The 20,464-nt window shown below is 43.0% G+C and overlaps 2 protein-coding genes across 4 annotated transcripts; both read left to right on the forward strand.

Moving 5' to 3' along the window:
* The first annotated feature begins 7,409 nt into the window (after positions 1-7,409).
* Positions 7,410-10,904, forward strand: LOC121705796 (matrix Gla protein). Of its 2 annotated transcripts, none has more exons than XM_042087024.1 (5): positions 7,410-7,517; positions 9,327-9,406; positions 9,769-9,798; positions 9,930-10,059; positions 10,268-10,904. In XM_042087024.1, exons 2-5 carry the CDS (start codon positions 9,340-9,342, stop codon positions 10,443-10,445), a joined length of 405 nt encoding a protein of 134 aa, XP_041942958.1. In that variant the 5' UTR covers positions 7,410-7,517; positions 9,327-9,339; the 3' UTR covers positions 10,446-10,904. The 2 variants fall into 2 exon arrangements, with proteins under 2 accessions (XP_041942958.1, XP_041942959.1); XM_042087025.1 differs by having other exon boundaries at positions 7,411-7,517; positions 9,331-9,406.
* A 1,326-nt stretch (positions 10,905-12,230) lies between these two features.
* Positions 12,231-14,095, forward strand: LOC121705797 (bone gamma-carboxyglutamate (gla) protein). 2 transcript variants are annotated; one of them, XR_006030896.1, is made up of 5 exons: positions 12,231-12,418; positions 12,610-12,657; positions 13,173-13,269; positions 13,643-13,875; positions 13,906-14,095. XR_006030896.1 is itself a non-coding variant. In XM_042087027.1 (4 exons), exons 1-4 carry the CDS (start codon positions 12,355-12,357, stop codon positions 13,743-13,745), a joined length of 312 nt encoding a protein of 103 aa, XP_041942961.1. In that variant the 5' UTR covers positions 12,231-12,354; the 3' UTR covers positions 13,746-14,095. The 2 variants fall into 2 exon arrangements, 1 of the variants encoding a protein (XP_041942961.1); XM_042087027.1 differs by having other exon boundaries at positions 13,643-14,095.
* Positions 14,096-20,464: the final 6,369 nt, after the last annotated feature.

The following is a 20,464-nucleotide window of genomic DNA, read 5'->3' on the forward strand; positions in this document are numbered from 1 at the left end:
ATATTTTTGAATTGACTGTTGTAATACCACTGGGCAGAGGTAGTGTAGTGGATAGGGAGCCGGGTTAACATGCAGTAACCCATAAAGTTGTCGGTTCAAACCCCAGCGTCCACCAATGTAAAGTTTATAACTCATTTGTAAATGTGTTGCAAGGCATAAAACGTCCTCACTTTAGATGAGCTCACAAAATATCATTAACTAACCACTTGTAACTCCTGAGTTAATTATTAATTATAGTATTAGGAAGTGGTTTATAAAATATGTATCCTCACCCTAACAAATCATTAGTGCATGTGTATGTAACAACTGTCAAATTATGGAAATATTACTTAATCAAAAACATATTATTGCATCATTTATTAAGTATTAACAATAATGTATAAACATATTTAAGATATAGGCTTATTTACTATGAACAAACTATTTATAACTGTGTGAACAAATGCTTTACTGATGATACATTAGAAATTACTAATGATGAACAAACCATTAACTAGTAACAGAGGCTTGATAAATGATGAATTGTGTGTAGTTATTATAAAGTGTTACCAATGTTTTTATTTTACATAAGGGACTTTGAGGATCCACAATAGGGACCATCTTGGTGTCCTCTACACTACACCACTTGTTTCTCCCTATACTGACCAGTCCACACATGCATTTCTCAAATTTCTCGGAGGATTATAGTTCATTTTGGAAGATACAAAGTAAGAATATGAGACACTAACCACTCTCAGACAAACACAAAATCACAGCAAGTTACATTTCAGGGCAGTCAATTTCAAGTATAGACAGATAATCAAGAAATGTGAACTGTCCCGCTCAGAACTATAGCAATGTCTGAATGAATGGTATAAAAACCAAAGGCATCCAGAGGGCATGTGCTGTGTGTAAATTTAAACATGCAGTCAAAGCTGGTCTGTTTTTGCAGGAATTCAAGACAATGCTCAGGGCAAGACAAAAGGAAACAATAATTAACAACAATCAGACAGAACAAAAGACAGCTCATCCAAGACCAAGCAAGGTACAAGGCCAAGTAATAACTGATGAATGAGAAGAAAAAAGAGGAAGGGTGTTAGAACTCTTGTTTTTTTAAAATTGCACTCTCTTCTCTTTTTGTCTACTTCCAAATCAGACAAGATCCAGACAGATGTTCTCGCATCAGTTACAGTGAAAAACAGGAAGGACACACATTTTTGGCAACAATGAATACCACCAGTTTTAGGCAAAGTCTATTCCCTCAACAAGGCATAGACAATGTTGTAGAGTAATGCACTACAATAACTACAAAATCTTCTGTAAGTGAAGAGAGCAAATACCCTCCAGTGCCTATATATTGTCAGAATGTAATTTGATCGATGTTGTGGTATAAATATGGTATATGTGGATGGTTCATGTGTGTGTGTGTGTGTGTATGGTCGATCTGTGGGTCGGAGGCTTACTGCATGTCACTTGGTGGGCAGGCACATGTGTCCGTGTGTTATGTTAGTGGTAGAACAGATGTGATTATCCAGACCACAGCCGTCTGCCGTCGAGAGCGTTGGAAAGAGAGAGAAAAGAGAAGGAGAGAAAGGGACAGATGGTGCAGAGTCAGAGAGACAGACCAAAAGTGAGAAATGCACAAGACAAAGAGAAACAGAAAGTAAAAGCAAAATGCATATGCACACAGAGTGCAAGGAGAGAGAAGACTAGTGCTGAACTCTCTGAAGTCAAGCAAAGTAGGGCTTTTTGAAGGCAAGTGCGTTATCTGTGAATCATCAGTCATATATGACTGGCTTTATACTGGCTTTCTATAAGACTACAGGTAAAGTAGTACTCCACCAAGTCAAAAGGTTACAAAAACACTCAAAAAATCATGTTTTTTATTCCTTCGAAACAGAAATGTGGTCACAAATCTTAGGTTGTTTTCCTGAATCCAACTTTGTATTACAATCTGTGAATGTGAAACAGCACTACCTTCACCCGTGGTGAAACAGAGAATTAGGTGAAGCAGATTGTCTCACCGCCATAAATATTATTTTCCATTGCTTTCATTGCAGATCTAGGTTAGACCCTGGTGGCCAAAGTTGTAAAGGGGAATTCCAGCTGTTTTTAACTTCGGACCCTGTTGGAAGTGACTGCCTAGGATAACTCGAGATAACTCGAGCTACGTAGCACCGATTTTTTATTGCAAAACGCAACTGTCAATAATGGATATTGATGAGTGAGTTGGATGCAGATCAGTATACTATTTGAGAATTTGGCATTGCTTAGAGCATTTACGGGGCATAATCAGTAGCTTAGAATGTCAAGAGAAGGCTGTCATGGCAAGATGTGGTGGGATTTGGCATACACTGCAATCTGCTGCATATGGTATTACAATTTTACCTTTTGGGGGCATAGGCCTAAGTGATAGCTGAAATGTGTGTGGTGGTGATCTCTTGTGTAGGTTCCACAGTGATTAATGTCACAGTGTCCGTTTCGGGGCCCAGGCCATGGGGGTTACTTCACCCAAAACAATTGGTCACCAACTCCTAATGCTTTGTACATTTACGGTAAGTTTTCCATCCAATCACAGTTACTGGTTGGACATTATAAATGTAATTTTGAAATGACAATAAATCTGCCGTGTAATCATGCAGTTCGTAAGAAATGCCAAAAAAATCTAAGAAAATGAGGAGAAAAATACCTTCAGTACTGTAGGCAATAGGGAGGGACAAATCTGTTCTGCATTAATGCCTGTAGCCTATGTGCTTAATCAAATGCTGTTTTGAAGGTAATCCAAGTTGGACAAAATATCATTTTAAAGACAAAAGAATTAAGAAACCGCATTAAGAAACTAAACAATACGCCCACATTCTGATGTCAGGCCCCATAATAACAAACTAAACACACACACACACACACACACACACACACACACACACACACACAAAAGGTTCCCATGTGTGCTTTGTTCCTACAGAGACAGAAAGAGGAAAGGCAAATCAAGACATAAGTTAAAATGCATGCAATGAAGTGTGCACTTAGTTTCCTAAAAAGAGTGAGGTGAGACGCCAAAACTGGCGAAGCATAATTAGTAGGATCCCGGAGCCAAAATGAAGCATACCTCAAAACAGAGAGTGAGAAAAGAGGCCTTTCGGGCAGGACGGCTGGGGAGACAACAACAAAAAAAGAATGAAAAAAAGAGTGGATTATTTATAGATGAACATACTGTTGCAGTTAGGCTGTGTGTTTGTGGCCCTCCTTAACAATCACAATGCGGAATTGGGTTTTAGGGGAAAAAATGCTTAGAGATTTCTATAGGGCTGGCTTGGTCTCTTTGATTGCAGTTAAAATGGAATACAAAGCTCTGTTGTGGAAAAAACATCACAACTCTTAAAAAGGACTCATCAAGAAATAGTAGGGCATATGACAATTAGTTCCTGTGCGTGTCTTGGAGTCATTTGTGTGTGTGTGTACGTATGTATGTATGTGTATGTGTACAGTAAGTGTGTGAGTTGTGAGCACAGTGCATATGTGTGAAACAGCATATGAGCCCAAGTGCACACATGCATGTGACATTCAGACTGTGTGAGTCTGTTTGTGGATAGTGCATGTGTGTGTATATTGAACTGCTGACCAGCGAGAAGAGTTTTTGGCAATTCTTGGTCCAGTTTGTTAGCATTGGCACCAAACAGGTGTAGAGAAGCCCCGGTGCATTATGGGAAAGGGATGACTTCAGTTGGAGAGCTGGCGGCAGCACCCAGACATTAAAACAGGACACACAAATCTCAGGAATGCAGACGAAACGATAATCTCCATCTCCATACACACACAAATACTTGCACTGGTGCACACGCCCACACGCCCACACACAAACACACACACACACACACACACACACACACACAGAAATGATGAACACACACTTTAGCAATTTCATACAAGATCATGCAAAATAAAACCCACATAATCCTTCTCTGTTTGATTTGAGATTTGTGTATATCAGTTATGCTGTCTTAAAACACACACTCACAAACACTCATATTGAAAATCTATTCCTGTTTACAGAGTGAGATCAAGAACAGGATAACAGATCAGCATCTGGCTGGATGCGTTTGTTTTTTCTGTTTGTTAGATGGAAAACTTCATGTCTGGAGGACAAATACAAGAAAGAACAGCCCTTCCGAACTTGACACAACACGCCGGGCCAGTGTCACGACACAGAAGAATTTCTGATCAGGGGCGATGGACTCAAATGACCTTACAGTAAATCAAAGAACAAGGAGGAGTGGGGGCAAGGATAGGTTATGCAATCCCAGAGTGTTCTTCCCTCCCTGCCTGTTTCATGGTTTTCTAGCAACAGCTGCATCAGAAGCCATGTAAAATGCACCAATACAGACTAATCCCAGACTGCGGTAAAAGGCAAAGTTAAGCACCTCATCAAAAGGAACTTGCTGCGCATGGATGCCTTGTGTGAAGGTCTAACGCCTTCCTTAGTCTACATACAGAAAAACAGCTTTCCACCTTTCTTAGTCTCCATACAGAAAATAGCTTTTCTGGCAGGGTGAACAATATGGGTTGAATTATGCAGTCTGATATAAATGGATGCCTGGGTTAGCGAACCCTAAATATATAGTGATGGTCAGAGCTTCCATCACAAAGGGACTTACCCAACCAAAAGAGTCGTTGGCTCTGACAAAGGAGGATCATGGGTAATGTCTGCTGTTTGTGCTGGTTTGTAAAAATGTCCCCTTGACTCAGGATATGTCCCTGTGGCATTAGCTAAGGCCGCTCACTGACTCATCCCCTTAATGGTGTCCACTGCTGGGTGTTCTCCTGCCTGAACGCCCGCTTTAGCCTCCGTAGGAAGGCAAAATGCAATAAAAATGCTGCGTCTAATGAAAGGCTTGTGGTATCTCACAATCAAAAAGCAAAATCATAAAAGTACAATGAAAATTCTGTGAAAAACATTACTCCTTGCCAAAGCCAGGGACGCAGTGAATTGAGTTTGGGCGCTGGCAAATGGGCTTATTTTGGGGTTCGGTGCTTATGGAGGGTTCTCGCCCATTTAAAGAGCAGAAGTGAATGAAGAGTGCCCGTAGTAACATCAGCATGGCATCTGTCTGAGGCAATATCATAGAAGACATCCCGAGAAGAGAGGACAACACGAGAGAAGTGAAAAAGATAAGTGGAAGAAGAGGAGCAAAAACACCAGAAGAGAGGTCAAGAAAGAAGAAGAGAAGACTAAGTCATTCTGAAACACGCTGGCCTTATTTTAGGTATGTATGACATCCACATGGCTCATAGTAGTGTATTTTGAGAGATGTGTGTGGATACGTAAGGCAGGGCACAGGACAAAAACAGAGGGCTACCAGAACAGAGTTGGAAAAAGTGAGGGGTGATGATGAGTGAAGTTATGGATGTGTGGACAGAGTGGGCAGCGATGGTCGAAAGAAAAAGGGGGGGGGGTATGAGACATCTCTATCCGCTATACCTCTGTGTTCTCTCCATTCCTATTTTTCTTTTTGTCTCTTCCTATGACTCAGAGAGTCCTCTGCTACTCTGTTTTGGTCTCTGAAGCCAAATATACAGGTGTTTCTCTTAGTCACTACCAGGCCATGACTTTTTTACATCTTGTTTTTCATTCCTGTTCTTCATGTCTGGCACCGGTCACTTTGTTAAAATACACTCCTGCCTTTCGCAATGCGGTTCAGATTTTTCCCTCTTAATTTTTAAATATTTGTTGAAGTGGGAGAGAGGTGGTAACTGGCAGACAAGAAGCAAATTGCATAACACAGAACTAAGATGGGGGAGAAGAAGAGAGCAGGAAGAGAGGAGTTTGGGAGTATCAACAGTAAACACGAGTGTACTTTGAACAGTTTGCATAAATGTGAGTTACTTCCAAGGATAGGAAAGGAATAGAGAGAGAAGACATAGAGACATATGAGAGAGAATACATAGAGACAGATAGAGAGAATACATAGAGACAGATAGAGAGAGAATACATAGAGACAGATAGAGAGAGAATACATAGAGACAGATAGAGAGAGAGAGAGAGAAGGAGAGAAAGACAGAGGTGTAGAGGAGAGGGAGGGGCATCATTCTTGTCAATATTTCCATGATTTCATTCATCCTTCACTCTTGATGGCCGTATTAACTCTTCATAGTCTCATTCCCTGTCTTTCCTTCCTTCTACAGTTTCAGTTTCCTTGTATGCATTTTTGTCTGCTTTCCTTGTATGCGTTTTTGTCTGGGGGTAAAAATGCTTAAATCAAAAAACCCGTGCTTGGCGCAAAAATCATCTGAAACTCTGCCAAGGTTCTTAAGTCAACATAAACAACAGCGCATTAAAAATACCATAAACACACACAGATGCTTATTCTCTCTTGCCATTCCAGATGAGCCTGCCCTGTATCTTTATTCTGTTCTTCCATATTTTTTCTTTCTTTCTTTCTCTCTCTCTCTCTCCTTCCTGTTGATGCTTGTTTTTTGCCTGAGAACATTTCATACCTCTATTAGAGAATCCACAGCAGATACCAGGTCAGCACTGCATAAAAAAAACACCCTTCGACCTCAGTTTGACACTCAGTCTCCCCTTCTGCTCTGACTGACAGCACCCACAACTCACCACCACCACCACCACCGCAGCCCAGGCCATCCAACCTCATGTCTCCCTGAGCGCTCCTGAGCCCTCATGTTTATCTGTGTGTGTGTGTGTGTGTGTGTGTGTGTGTGTGTGTGTGTGCCTCTGCTCTCTCCCCTGTAATCTCCACTAATTTCGTATGTTTACCAAAGCCCTTCACCGAGCGCCTTGCCCAGAGTCGTCCAATTTTAGGGCGCCCAAAGTTAGGCCGAATGAAACGGGGACAGACAGGTGAGGCATTTAGAGAGGGCCGGCGGGCGGGCAGGCACGCGGCCCGGCAGCGAGGTGCTGCAACGCTGGGCAGACTTGGACAGATACGGGCAGTCTGGTACTCAGGAACTGTGGGTTCATTGTCTTGTGTTTTTCCCCCCTCTCTCTCTCTCCTTTGGTCTCTCTTTGAGAACATTCTCCCATCGAGGGCATGCTGGAGGAGCAGCCGGGGTGGGTGTGAGACAAACAGGGCCTCTAGGCTTGTTTATCATTCATCTCTCTTTGATGTGCCCTGTTTTCCACCCTCAGTGCTCTCCACCTTTCCATCTTATTTATTTCATTATTTATGTTGTTTTTTGTTTTCAGGGAAGAGTGTGTTTTAAAGAGGAATGAGAGAGAGAGAGAGAGAGAGAGAGAGAGAGAGTGAGCTAATGGTTTGGTCTGATTGAGTGAGTAGGTGGAGTGGGGTTGGGTTGAGATGAGGAGGGGAGGGGGGGGGGTGATAGAGGAAGGGAGGAGAGAGGAAGAGGGGCAAGAGGGAACAGGGTCAAAGGGGTGGGGGTAAAGCAGCGTTTATAAGAGCCAAGCCACACCGTATTAAGAAATATTCCCTGTAATCGAGAGAGAGGGAGGGACAGACCTGACAAACCAGATCAGAGAAATTGCCCAGCTTCGACTTCCCTGCAGCTCTCATCTCAAGGTAAGTGCATCCCATAATAATACATTTATGGAACAGAAATTGGACATAGGCAATTCAATGGGTTTTTCAGGGACCACATGCTAGTCTAAATATGCTTCAATCCATATTCATCAGACTGCAGCCCATTCTACTTATTCATGTAATGCTCAGGAGGACAGGAGGAAAGTAATGATTTTGAGCAGTGTTACATTACACTATACTTTAATGCTTTTAACATTTACTGACATTATAATTTACCGTTTTTTTATTGATTGCCTTGTGCAATATTCAATATGCTTCTATTTTCAGGGTTTAAAGTTTTAGTTCAGTAAGAATGAATAACTACTCTAACACTCCTCGCCACTGCGAGATGCTGAACTGTTTTCAGTAATGTTAGCAGCTCAGTAGACGGGGCATGATTTTTTCCAGTGAGGTGGGCACATGGGCATGTCAGCATGCTGACTATTGGCAGTCCCTGGGCACCTGCTGTGTTGCTCCCTGATGCCAGACGTGTGTAAAAGAGGTGGTAGACGATGGTGTCAGCACCATGCTTCCCTTTCCCCACTAAAAAAAAACAACCTCTCCCCTCTCTCCACCTTTATATGCCAGAGTGGAAAAACTCATAGAGTTTTGGGTTAATATGAGTTGAGTTGTGTCCCTAGTGACCATCATGAACATACAAGAGGCCCCATACAGAGACACAGACCCACAGAAGCCCCACTTGGGACTTGGCTGGGGAGGGGAGTTATAGGGTGTTTAGACAGGTGAATGACACTTGGTTGTGTGGTTACTCTGTGTGTGTGTGTGTGTGTGTGTGTGTGTGTTTGTTGCCTTTTCATTGTCTATATTTCATTTGGCCGGTTAGAAGAGGTCATTATCATTAACATCCCATGTGCAGGACAAAAATGTATCAAAATATTCTTAAAAAAGGAGTCTGCACTCTCCTCGATTCTTTCCTTTGTTTTGCTTCATTTTGTTATGCTTGGCTTAGAAGCCTGTCTAAAATGAGCATGCCAATATAAAGTTTTAAGAAAGGAAAGAATCAAGAAGTGTGTGTGGACTCCTTTATATTTAATGTAGTGCCTCCCTCTCTCTCTCTCTCTCTCTCTCTCTCTCTCTCTCTCTAGCTGTGTCCATGCCTATACTATTTCTGCCTCTGTCTTTGACGACTCTGAGTTTCAGGACTTGCTTATCTGTGCTCTCTCTGCGTTCTTCTCCATATTGCAGAGAACAATGATCCATTGTATACTGCCCACAGCTATAAATTAGTATTTGGAATATAGCGCTGTTAAGTAAATATTGTAAAATAACTCCAAAACCTCAGATATCCTCTCTTGGTGCAAGCACCTGACCAAAGATGCCACTTATGATTGGGAATATGGCTTATTTCCTATTATTTCTGGCCCAGGGCTAGACATCCTTCAGGTTTTCAGCTGGTATTGGCAAACTCAGCACCTAAACCACAAACCCCAGAAACTGCAAGATTCACAGCTGCCTTCCAAACTGAGGAAAAACACACTTTTGTAAAACTCTGCAGCTTGAAATACACAGCTAATAGCCAGTGAGGTTACATAAAGCCACTCAGAATACTATTGAAATGTGTAGATGTGCCTCACAGTGAGCAATATGGACGCATATTATGTGGTGAATGACTCATTTTTTTTGTTACTGTGTGTCATATATGAAGTGTGAATATTATCACATTCATGAATCCACTCCACCTTCGGCCGTCCACACCCCTTCCTAGTACTGTATGTGAAAGCGGAGTTGTGTGACGTGCCATGCTTTGCTGTGATGTATATTCATGGGTGTTTTCCTCACGGTGGCCAGACAGACTGGAGACATGAGCTCCCTGCTGCAGTACTGCACGGCCCTGTGTGCCATCCTCGCGCTCGGACTCTGCTACTCTGGTAGGTAATGTCTCCACCCTCTCTCTCTCTCTTTCACACACACACACACACACACACACACACACACACACACACACACACACACACACATATTTCACACACACACACACACACACACACACACACACACACACACACACACACACACACACATTTCACACACACACACACACACACACACACACACACACACACACACACACACACACACACACACACACATTTCAGCCCTGTGTCAACTCTTCAACAAAGTGCCAACTTTAGCAGCTGCTTGCTGATATACAGATTGGCATCACACTGAATCAAATCTCAATTATCAATCATGTTTCCCCCCCTTCCCCCCATCCCCCACCCCCCAACAGATTCCCAAGAGAGCCAGGAGTCTTTTGAAGGTGAATGAACTCCACAGCACACAGATATTACTGTTAATGTGTGGGAACAGTATTTCTTGAGTTGACACTCATCCTCACGTTGAATACCAGATATGTAATTTGCATTTGTGTCATTCCTTATGCATTTTTAGATTTATTTGTCAGTCCGTCCCGGGCCAATTCATTCATCCCACCCCGAGCAGGAGGTGGCTTCAACCCTCCACCCCAAGCCAACGGCAACGGCTACGGCTACGGCAACACCAACTACAACTACAACCGACGGTAGCAAACAAACTCTCTCTCTCTCTATCTCTCTCTTTCCTCTCTCTCTCTCTCTCTCTCTCTCTCACACACACACACACACACATACACACACACACACACACATGTATAGTAACACCAATTTTCCCTTATACATAAAGTCTGATTTACCACAATCATTTTTACTATAAAAACAAATACATTCTCCCTTGTCTGTCTTTGACCACAGGAGAGTGAAGTCCCCGCAAGAGATTCGCTCGGAGATCTGTGAGGACTACAACCCATGCCGACTCCTGGCCATGCGCTATGGTTACCCGCAGGCCTACCAGACATACTTTGGAATTCGGCAACCTGCAGCAGCTCGGGCAGCTCCTGCTCCTGTCGTCAACAACTACCGCAGATACTGAGCTGCTGCTGCTGTTGCCTAGGAAACACTATACATATTCCACATCATACATGGGATGGGTACTGTTTTCTGTTTGCTAAAGGGGCTAAATAAGTTGCTTTGACAAACTCCATTGGTGAGGTACCTAGATGACTAGAAACCATCTTGTAGGCCTAATGCACATGCTGATATTAAATGCCACTAGTGGTCACACAGATGTGACTATATTACGTGGTTCATGGTATAAGGGAAACCTCAAAGAGGTGACAAAAATAAATACTGACACATTGGACAAATACCCTTATCTCTCTCAATACTGAAATGAATATTCTTCTCTTCTGATGTATATTATTTTTACACTTTTCACATCTTTATAGCTCCAGAGCATTTGTTTTTCTACATCACAACTTTTTATTCAAAACCACAGTGTGACTATGGACTGTGCTTTCATGTCATAAAATAAATAATGGTTGAAAAGAGACTTGTCTTACCTAATCAATTTTGCATTTCAATCATGATGCTGCTATACACAATTTTAACATGGCCTTCATTAAATGAAAATGAAAAATGCTCTATATGTGTAGGCCTACTGTACGAAGCATGCTATGAATTTACATTCAGAATTTGATGAGTGTTGGAGAAAAATCACAATAGCTTCCAGACAGCCACTGGCTCAAGTATTGGAAGCCTGAGTCCATGGGAAAATATGCATAAGAAGAACTCTGGTGTAATGGTCTACTGTATATTTTTCTGAACTCCGAAAATCTTTGAAACATACACGGCGGGTACACTGAACCAGACGGCAAAATTACACACCACATCGCCAAGGCCGATGTTGCACCCGAAATAAAGTGGATATGGCCAGAGAGCGAAAGGGTGATCTCTCCCTACGTGGGGCTGATTTGTGGACAGTCTGTCTGGCTGGCCTCAGAAAACCTATAACAGCAAAGAATTCCAAGCAGTGAGATGGTTAAAAAGCTAAATCATGAAAATTTGCCTGACTGGATATGTGGGCAAGTGGTATGTCAGTCTATTTGTTTTCATATACCACCACGCATGCAAACATAGTCCAGAAAAAAGCTTTTAATGTATACACCACATATGGACAGCTGCATAAAGACTATATAGAGAGCTAAATGTGCCTATATGAGACTGTGTACACATGCTTAAATACCCAAAGCCAATGACAAGTGCTCATAAAATGTTTGCAAATGCTGAGTTGATGTCTCTTAACATAGGAAATGGTTGTGGCTCACTCCAAAGAGAAAAATCTCTAATTAAACTCCGTCACATAATGACAGCCAGCGGCTTTCCTTCACATTCAATTAGGTACCTACGAACTCCACCAACCCCTAGTTTGTGGTTTGAAACGGGTGAGTGTGGGCAGCCTACGAAATCCTGCCCTCTTGAGGTGAAGTGTTGTAATCAGATATACAAAAATTGTGCAGGCCATTGATGATAGCTGAACACTGATGCACTTTTCCAAAGAGCTGTTGCTGAACACATATTGGATTCAAAATAATCTGAACACCATTATCTGCTACTGCAGCAAATTGGTGTAGAAATGGGGAGAAATGTAATGCCTATATGTGATGGAAGGAATACTTGCATATGAAGTGTGTGTGTGTGTGTGTGTGTGTGTGTGTGTGTGTGTGTGTGTGTGTGTGTGTGTGTGTGCGTGCGTGCACATGTGGATGCATCCTTGTTCATCCATCCATCCTAGTTCATCTGTGTGGGTTTCTCTGTTGTTTTTTTGTGGGGGGAGTACAATGTTACATGATACCTCAACCAATCATATAGTCTGACCACTGTGGGGGGCATCAGTATAAACTGTGTGTGTATATGTGGACCTAGGTGTGAGGGAGAAAGTGAGAGCACTGGTCATTCTTCGATTGTCTACAGTCCAGAGAACAACTTAAGAGCCATCAGAAATGAAGACCTTAGCCATCCTTGTCCTTTGTGCTCTTGCTTATGTCTGCATTTCTGCAAGTACCGGTAAGTGAGATTATATCTTTCATTATACTGTGCAGCAAGAAATAAATCTCAACAGTTAACATTTATACTAAAAACATATATGAGGAGACATTGTAATGTTCTTAATGCTAAATAGTAAACATTATATTAAATATATTGTGTTTCTGTTGTATTCTTTGTAATATTTCTGATATGTAAATTATTTTTTACAGGGGCTTCTGACTCAACTGTCAGTAAGTCTGACTCTCCCAGTGATGAAGGTGAGTCTGCTTAAAACATTCACTGTCGTCGGTCTTCATCAATATCCCCCTTAGTGCAGAAAAAACTATGGGATTATCAAAAAACATAATTATTTTCTTTCATTGCATAATTGAATGCATGTGTTTACATAAACCAGTCAGGACAGTCTCCAGTCTCCAGTATGGTGCAGTAGTTTCACAACTGTCAACACTGAGTTGGCATCCATCTATATAAATGAAGATAGACCAAATTTCCACCGTATGCTATAAAAAACAAAGTCAGTCTGTCTGTGAATATGTTTTCATGTACAGATTTCTATACACAGTATGTGCATGTTTGTCTGTATGTCTGAGTCTATTTATACATTTTTCATGTGACCTTTTTTTAACCTTATTTAAATAGATCTATCTGTGCAAGTATTCATGTGTCTGTCTGTCTATGTATGTGTATGTGTGTGTCTGTGTGTGTGTGTGTGTGTGTGTGTGTGTGTGTGTGTGTGTGTGTGTGTGTGTACACCTGTGTGTATTTTTCCCAGGCGTGTTTGTGAACAGGGACCACGCTGCTACTCTCATGCGGCAGAAGCGCGCTGGCACCACTGACCCTGCCAGCCTGTCATTGACTCAGCTGGAGAGGTGAGAACCAGCAACGGAGCTGTTATTACTCAGCACGAGGCTTACCCCAAAACCACTTGCTCTGCCTGTGTGTGTGTGTGTGTGTTGTGTGTGTTTTCTCCTAACCCCACTTCCACTACCACCTTCCCTCTCTCTCTAATTTTGTAATTGCTCTTGTGCTGTCATATAAGCATTATGGTCTGATTGTGAGATTGGTGTTCCATATTGTTCATTAACAGTGTTTTTATTTTGATGAATTAGTTAATTAAATGTATGTCTGCTAGGAGTGCGACCTTATTTATTGTTTTTGTTGACCTGGGATATTATGATCCTATTCCTGATGCTGCCCTCTTTCTCTTGCCATCTCGCACTTTTAACTCTAACTCCACCCTAGCCTGAGAGAGGTGTGCGAGGCCAACCTGGCTTGTGAGGATATGATGGACACATCTGGAATTATTGCCGCCTACACTGCTTATTATGGACCAATCCCCTATTAAATCATCATCACCATGACCAGTCACCTTCCAGCCAACCTGTCCTGCCAATGCAAAGATGTTAATGCAGATGGAATGCATAGTTTAGAGAACATTACCACATTGCAGCCTTAAAGACCATTCCGAGGAGTAATTAAAGACTTCCAAAACATGTCTGCAAGTCTGCAAGGGGGTGTAAATTGTGTAGCTAAAGTGTTACATTATAAATCTTTAATGTATTTGACTGTTAAATTAAAGTGACATTATGAAAATTGAAAGTTGAAATCAGGTATTAAGATTATTTAGCAAGTAGTAATCAAGAGGGTGAGTAGTCATTAGTTTAGCATAAATAAAAATACAAAATACTGAAAATGTTTTGTCTCATTTGTCATTTTCTCCATCATCCATTTGTTTATACAGAAGGCTCTTCAGTTTTTATGCGGATTACATGAATATCTATACAGAAGGCTCTTCATGTGCGGATTACATGAATATCTATGAAAAAATCTATATATGAAATCAGTAGTGTATACTTGTATGGCCTTGGCCATATTCTGAATATTAATTTGTGATACATATGAGTATGCTATACTTGAGTGGTTGAATTCAGACACCAAATGCATGGTGAATTTCAACTACACGTAATACATAGGTTACATAATGTGGAATTTCATCTGGTTAATTTAGTTTTAAGTGATTCAAATATGAATTTGACATAAACTAAAATGCAACCCGAGACAGAATATTTTATAAAGCATACATTGCAAACGAAATAGATCTCCATGAATAAAACATTTCTATAAAATAAGGTTTCCTCAAGAATCTGTTTTCTGAAATGCTCTATTTTGAGCAATCTAACTGCTTTGGGCCCACCTGACGTCAAGGGAAGGGAGGGGCCACAAGGAAAGATACACCCACCTGGGGCCACTACTTTACTTTACTTTACTTTCCTAAGACACCAAGTTTAGTATCATAGCAGCAGTCATAATAGATCTTAATTTAAAGTCAAGCCCTGCGTGGCGCTGACATGAGTGCGCCACACTTCGCTTTCCACATTCAATTACATTAGATTCCATTTGTTCTCAATAAAACGCAGCACACTAGCGTCGCACTTTGTCTCCGCCGCTGCCGTGTAAATTATAATCCAGTTCAATTTTATCGGCGCCACTCTATTAAATCCATTGTTCATCCAGCGTTTGTCAGTGTGCACAGGCCTGAGTTGATGGCCTTTTTGGTAACTTACAGATATAGCTCTATCAGTATCATTAACCCTCCTGTTATCCTTGGGGTCAATTTGACCCCAAGCAACGTTTAACATCATAAAATATGGTTCACTTTTTTTTTGCTTCATGTTTCATGACTTTTCCTCAATTGAAGGGTACAACAGAGTTAGCATGAAATTTGTACAATAATATGTTTTCAGTTATGAGTTTTGTGAATCACTGTTTTACACCCAATCTGATCCCTTATCATACCTGTTCATTCTTACTCGTTGCTCGACTTATCGTGACTAAATTCAAGATGGCTGCAAACGCTAAACTTCGTGAAGATACTGTCTGTATAAATCGTCTTGTAAGTAAACTACCAGTGCTTTTTCAAAGTTCTCAATGTCTCGTTTTAAATGTCAGCGCCCTCGGAAGTCTACCAATGAAGTGTGGAGATACATTGAGCCTCGTAAATGGGTGTAAAACAGTGATTTATTTGCATGGCTAGCCCGATGCCGAAGCACCACTATTGAAAAAGCTGTTGGTAGCATCGGCTAACTAGCGCCAGATTTTGGAGTGCAGGGGACAAGCCGAGATGGGCTATGAGACATACGTTCACACTCGGTATCATGTTTCAATACACTTTAGGTCAATATCACACCGGAATTCTCCTTTAAGCTTCCCTGATATTCAGCAATCCACTTCTCCTAAGATTCTTCCTATGAATATCATTGAATGTATAGTCAGAAAATCTAATGCGTGAACAACTAATTTAGGGAAAAGTGCTGTTCCAATCACAGACGAATGAATGACCAAGGACAAGATGAAACAGGACTTGAGAATGGCTGAGACATGTCTGGAAGATTTCATTGAACAACAGTGGAAGGAAAAGAGGAGGCGAAAGGCTATGGAAGCTAATGTAAAGTGGAGCTCTCTGCCCACAAGGGCAAGTGATGTCAACAGAGCTGTGACTTTCCTTGATTCGAGTCCATACAAAGTGTTGGTGGCAAAACATGTGAAGAAACCCAGTCAGAAAGAGGTGGATTGGCGAAGGGTGCTGGATGAGGTCAGAAGGACAGAGATGGAAAAAGCTGCTGAGAAAAAGATGGTAGAGAAGGAGCCAAGGTGGCTAACTTTTCTGAAGGGACAATCGTTAAAGAAAGAAGTCAAGTCAAGTCAAGTCAAGTCAAGTCGGCTTTTATTGTCAATTTCTTTACATGCACTGGTCATACAAAGAATTGAAATTTCGTTTCTTACTTTCCCATGCAGACATAGACATGCTTTAAATACAGACATAGACATACTATGGACATAGCCATAGACAATAAACATTAAATTAAAGTGCAAGACTGAAATATAGAACATGTATGTATCAAAATAGAAATATAGGACATATATTAAAAAAAAATAGAGGTAGTTGTGTTGTATATTTCTATAGTCTTAACAGTTACATGAAGTAACTGGGGGGGGGGGGGGTTTGGTAGACAGGATCCTAGTTTCCTAGGTTCCTGGTTGGCTGGTGGGTGGGGGGGGGCTGTCAGTGACGGGAGAGTGGGTAGAGTGTTCAGCATCCTGATTGCTTGGTGGATGAAGCTACTTGCCAGTCTGGTGGTGCGGGAGCGGAGGCTCCTGTACCGCTTTCCAGAGGGCAGGAGGCTGAACAGTTCGTGTGCAGGGTGGGTTGTATCCTTGACAATCATTAGTGCTTTGCGGGTGAGGCGGGTGGTGTAAATGTCCTGCAGGGAGGGGAGTGGTGCTCCAATGATCCTCTTAGCTGTGTTAACAGTGCGCTGGAGGGTCTTCCTGTTCTGATCTGTGCAGCTTCCGCCCCACACTGTGATGCTGCTGGAGACGATGCTCTCGATGGTCCCTCTGTAGAATGTAGTCATGACAGGAGGCGTGGCACTTGCCTTCTTCAATTTGCGCAAGAAGTAGAGGCGCTGCTGGGCTTTCTTCGCCAGTGATGCTGTGTTGGTGGTCCAGGAGAGGTCGTCGCTGATGTGCACCCCCAGAAATGTTGTGCTGCTCACTCTCTCCACAGCATCTCCGTCGATGGACAGTGGTGGCAGTTGTTTGTGGCCTCTCTGAAAGTTGACAACAATCTCCTTGGTCTTGCTGACATTTAGCAGGAGGTTGTTGTCTTTGCACCATTTAGCCAGCAGGTCTACTTCTTCTCTGTAGTGAGCCTCATCGCCCTTAGTGATGAGGCCCACCAGTGTTGTGTCGTCCGCAAACTTCACCAGATGGTTGGAGCTGTGAGTGGTTGTACAGTCATGTGTTAGCAGTGTGAAGAGCAGGGGGCTGAGCACACACCCTTGAGGGGCCCCCGTGCTCAGGGTCAGAGTGCTTGAGGTGTTGTTCCCGACACGTACTGCTTGTGGTCTCTGCAACAGGAAATCCAGCAGCCAGTTGCAGAGGGAGGTACTGAATCCTAGCTTGTCCAGTTTGCTGATGAGTTGTTGTGGTATTATGGTATTGAATGCTGAACTGAAGTCTATGAACAGCATTCTCACATATGAGTCTTTATTGTCTAAGTGGGTGAGGGCTGGATGGAGGGCAGAGCAGATTGCATCCTCTGTGGATCGTTTGGCTCGGTATGCAAACTGGAAGGGGTCCAGGGTGGGGGGTAGGGTGGCTTTGATGTGTGACATGACTAGCCGTTCGAAGCACTTCATGATTATGGGCGTGAGTGCTACAGGACGGTAGTCATTGAAGCATGATGGTGATGATTTCTTTGGCACGGGTATGATGGTGGCAGTTTTGAAAAGTGATGGGATGATTGCTTGCTCCAGAGAGGTGTTGAAAATGTCTGTAAGAACATCCTTCAGCTCTTCTGCACAGTCCTTCAACACTCGTCCTGGTATGTTGTCTGGGCCTGCTGCTTTGCGTGGGTTAATGGTGGCTAGTGTCCTCTTCACGCTGGCAGAGGACAGGTACAGGGGTTGGTCGTGGGGGGGAGGTGGGGTTTTCTGTGGGTGACTGTCATTTTGTGCTTCAAAACGGGCGAAAAAACTGTTCAGGTCATTTAGCAGAGAGGTGTTGTTCTCACAGCTCCGTGGCGCAGGCTTGTAGTCAGTGATGGCCTGTATGCCCTGCCATAGGCTCTGTGCATCTCTGCTGTCTTTGAAGTGTGTTGTTATTTTGTCTGTGTAATCCTTTTTTGCCTTCCTGATGCCCTGGGACAGGTTAGCCCTCGCTGTTCTTAGGCCAGCTACATCTCCAGCTCTGAAGGCTTTGTCTCTGGCCCTCAGCAGTCTGTGGACGTCTCCTGTCAGCCATGGCTTCTGGTTGGCCCGAGTGGTGATGTGTTTTATTTCTGTAACATCATCGATGCATTTGGTGATGTAGGAGGTCACAGTGTCTGTGTATTCCTCAATGTCAATGTGGTTGTTGTGGGTGGCAGCTGTTTTGAAGATATCCCAGTCTGTTGTTTCAAAGCAGTCCTGAAGTTGTGAGACGGCCCCCTCCGGCCACATTCTCACCTCCTTCAGAACCGGTTTGGTGACTTTTGCTCTTTGTCTGTATCGGGGCATTAGTAGGATGCTAATGTGGTCTGATTGCCCGATATGGGGGAGGGGTTTGGCTTTGTAGGCTTCTTTCTGTGGGGTGTAAACAAGGTCCAGGGTGTTTTGTCCTCTTGTTGGGAAGTTTACATGTTGGTGAAATTTTGGTAGTACAGTTTTGAGATTGGCGTGATTGAAGTCTCCAGCGATGATGGTGAAGGCATCCGGGTGTTCACTTTGTTGTTCACTGACGGCCCGATACAGCTCATTCAGTGCCATGCTCCTGTCACTGTTTTTGTTGCTGGGGGGGATGTACACCGCGACCAGCAGAATCGCGGTGAATTCCCTGGGGAGGTAGAAGGGTCGGCACTTAATAATCATAAACTCCGCCAGTGGAGAGCAGTGTCTGTGTACTACCGTAGCGTCTCGGCACCAAGCATCATGTGTGTAAACACAAACTCCTCCACCACGTCTTTTGTCTGCTAGGGCTCGGTCTGCTCGATAGCACGTTAGCTGCTCCAGGTGTATAGCAGAGTCGGGGATGTTATCGTTGAGCCATGATTCAGTGATAACAGTCACGCAGCAGTTACTCACTGTCTTGTTTGCTGATCTTAGCAACCGAATGTCGTCCATCTTATTGTCCAGTGATCTTACGTTTGCCAGGAATATGGATGGTATTGCTGGGCGAGTTGGGTTGGCTGCTAGCCTTGTTCCGACGCCAGCTCGCTTGCCTCTCTTCCTTGTCCTGGCACACCGCTTGCGGTGACGCCGGCCAGGTGAAGCAGACGGGTCCGTTGTTGTGGTAGGCAGGCGAAGTATTCCCAGTTCAGCCAGCATCTCTGTTTTTATGTCCAAAACATCGATACTGTTGTTTTCCTCCCGTATCTGCAACAGTTGCTGTCGGCTGTACATGCGTTCCGACGTAGTTTCATGCGATAAACATTCCGAAAAACACATTTTAACAACAAAAAAACACTGCACGTTCAGGAGAAGCAAGGAGTCGCTGCATCTACATGCGCCACTCAACCGTAGTCACCACACTCTTCACTGCACATGCCATCTTTCTATTGGTGTGGATTCTGTACCAATGTTCCCAGAAGCTGCGAGCAGATCTGCCACCTTCGGCAGTAATGAGACTGGAGAGTCTTCATCACTAATGGAGCTCTCTGGATTTTATCTTATATCTTAAGATGCAGGAATGACACACATATCCTGAAATGCGACAGAAGATCTGTCCACTTGTTGATTTTTTTACCCAAATAAAGTTCCCCTTTTTCACAATAATTGTGTCTCTTGAATACTTTCTGTTTTTTTCCAGGCTGCACAGATATTGAAAAACACATAGAACTAGACATACTACATAGATAATGCAAGATATATTGGCTACTGAGTGAACCGAATGAAACTTGAAATGAAATGTGACTATACATGTAGGCCTATAATGTACAAGCCTAGAGTAGGTCAGATCATCTTTGTGGTCCCATGACAGTGATATTCATGGGAAGAATTTAAACGCTGAAGTGAAGTGGAATGCTGCTGTAAGCCACCGTCCTGGAAATTTCACCAGGCCTTGACAGCGAGGCAGCCACAAATTCACTAGCATAGACCTAAGAGATGCCTACTTCCACATCTCTGTCCACCCCAATCATCTGCGATTTCTCCGGATTGCACTAAGAGGCTCAGCCTTTGAATTCAATATACTCCCCTTTAGCCCCTGGCTCCATACACTTTCATGAAGTGCATGGATGCAGTTTTGAGCCCTCTGCTCCAGAAGGGCATTAGTGTGCTTATTTGGACAACTGGCTAATATGTTCACCATCGAGACAGTGCTCTGTGTCAGACATAGAAGCTGTGGTAAATCACTTATAACAGTTGTTAGCAGGTCTGTTAGTTAAACCAAAGGATTGTTGCTCTACAACAATGTCTCACACTTCTTGGGTCAAAACAGTCCCACTGGCGTCAAAGGCTTTGGGGCCTGATGGCGGCACTTCTCAGTTTGCCTTGGCCTCTCACATATAAGATTAGATTAGATTCA

Source organism: Alosa sapidissima, chromosome 3 (genome assembly GCF_018492685.1).
Source record: "Alosa sapidissima isolate fAloSap1 chromosome 3, fAloSap1.pri, whole genome shotgun sequence".
Taxonomy (NCBI): domain Eukaryota; kingdom Metazoa; phylum Chordata; class Actinopteri; order Clupeiformes; family Clupeidae; genus Alosa; species Alosa sapidissima.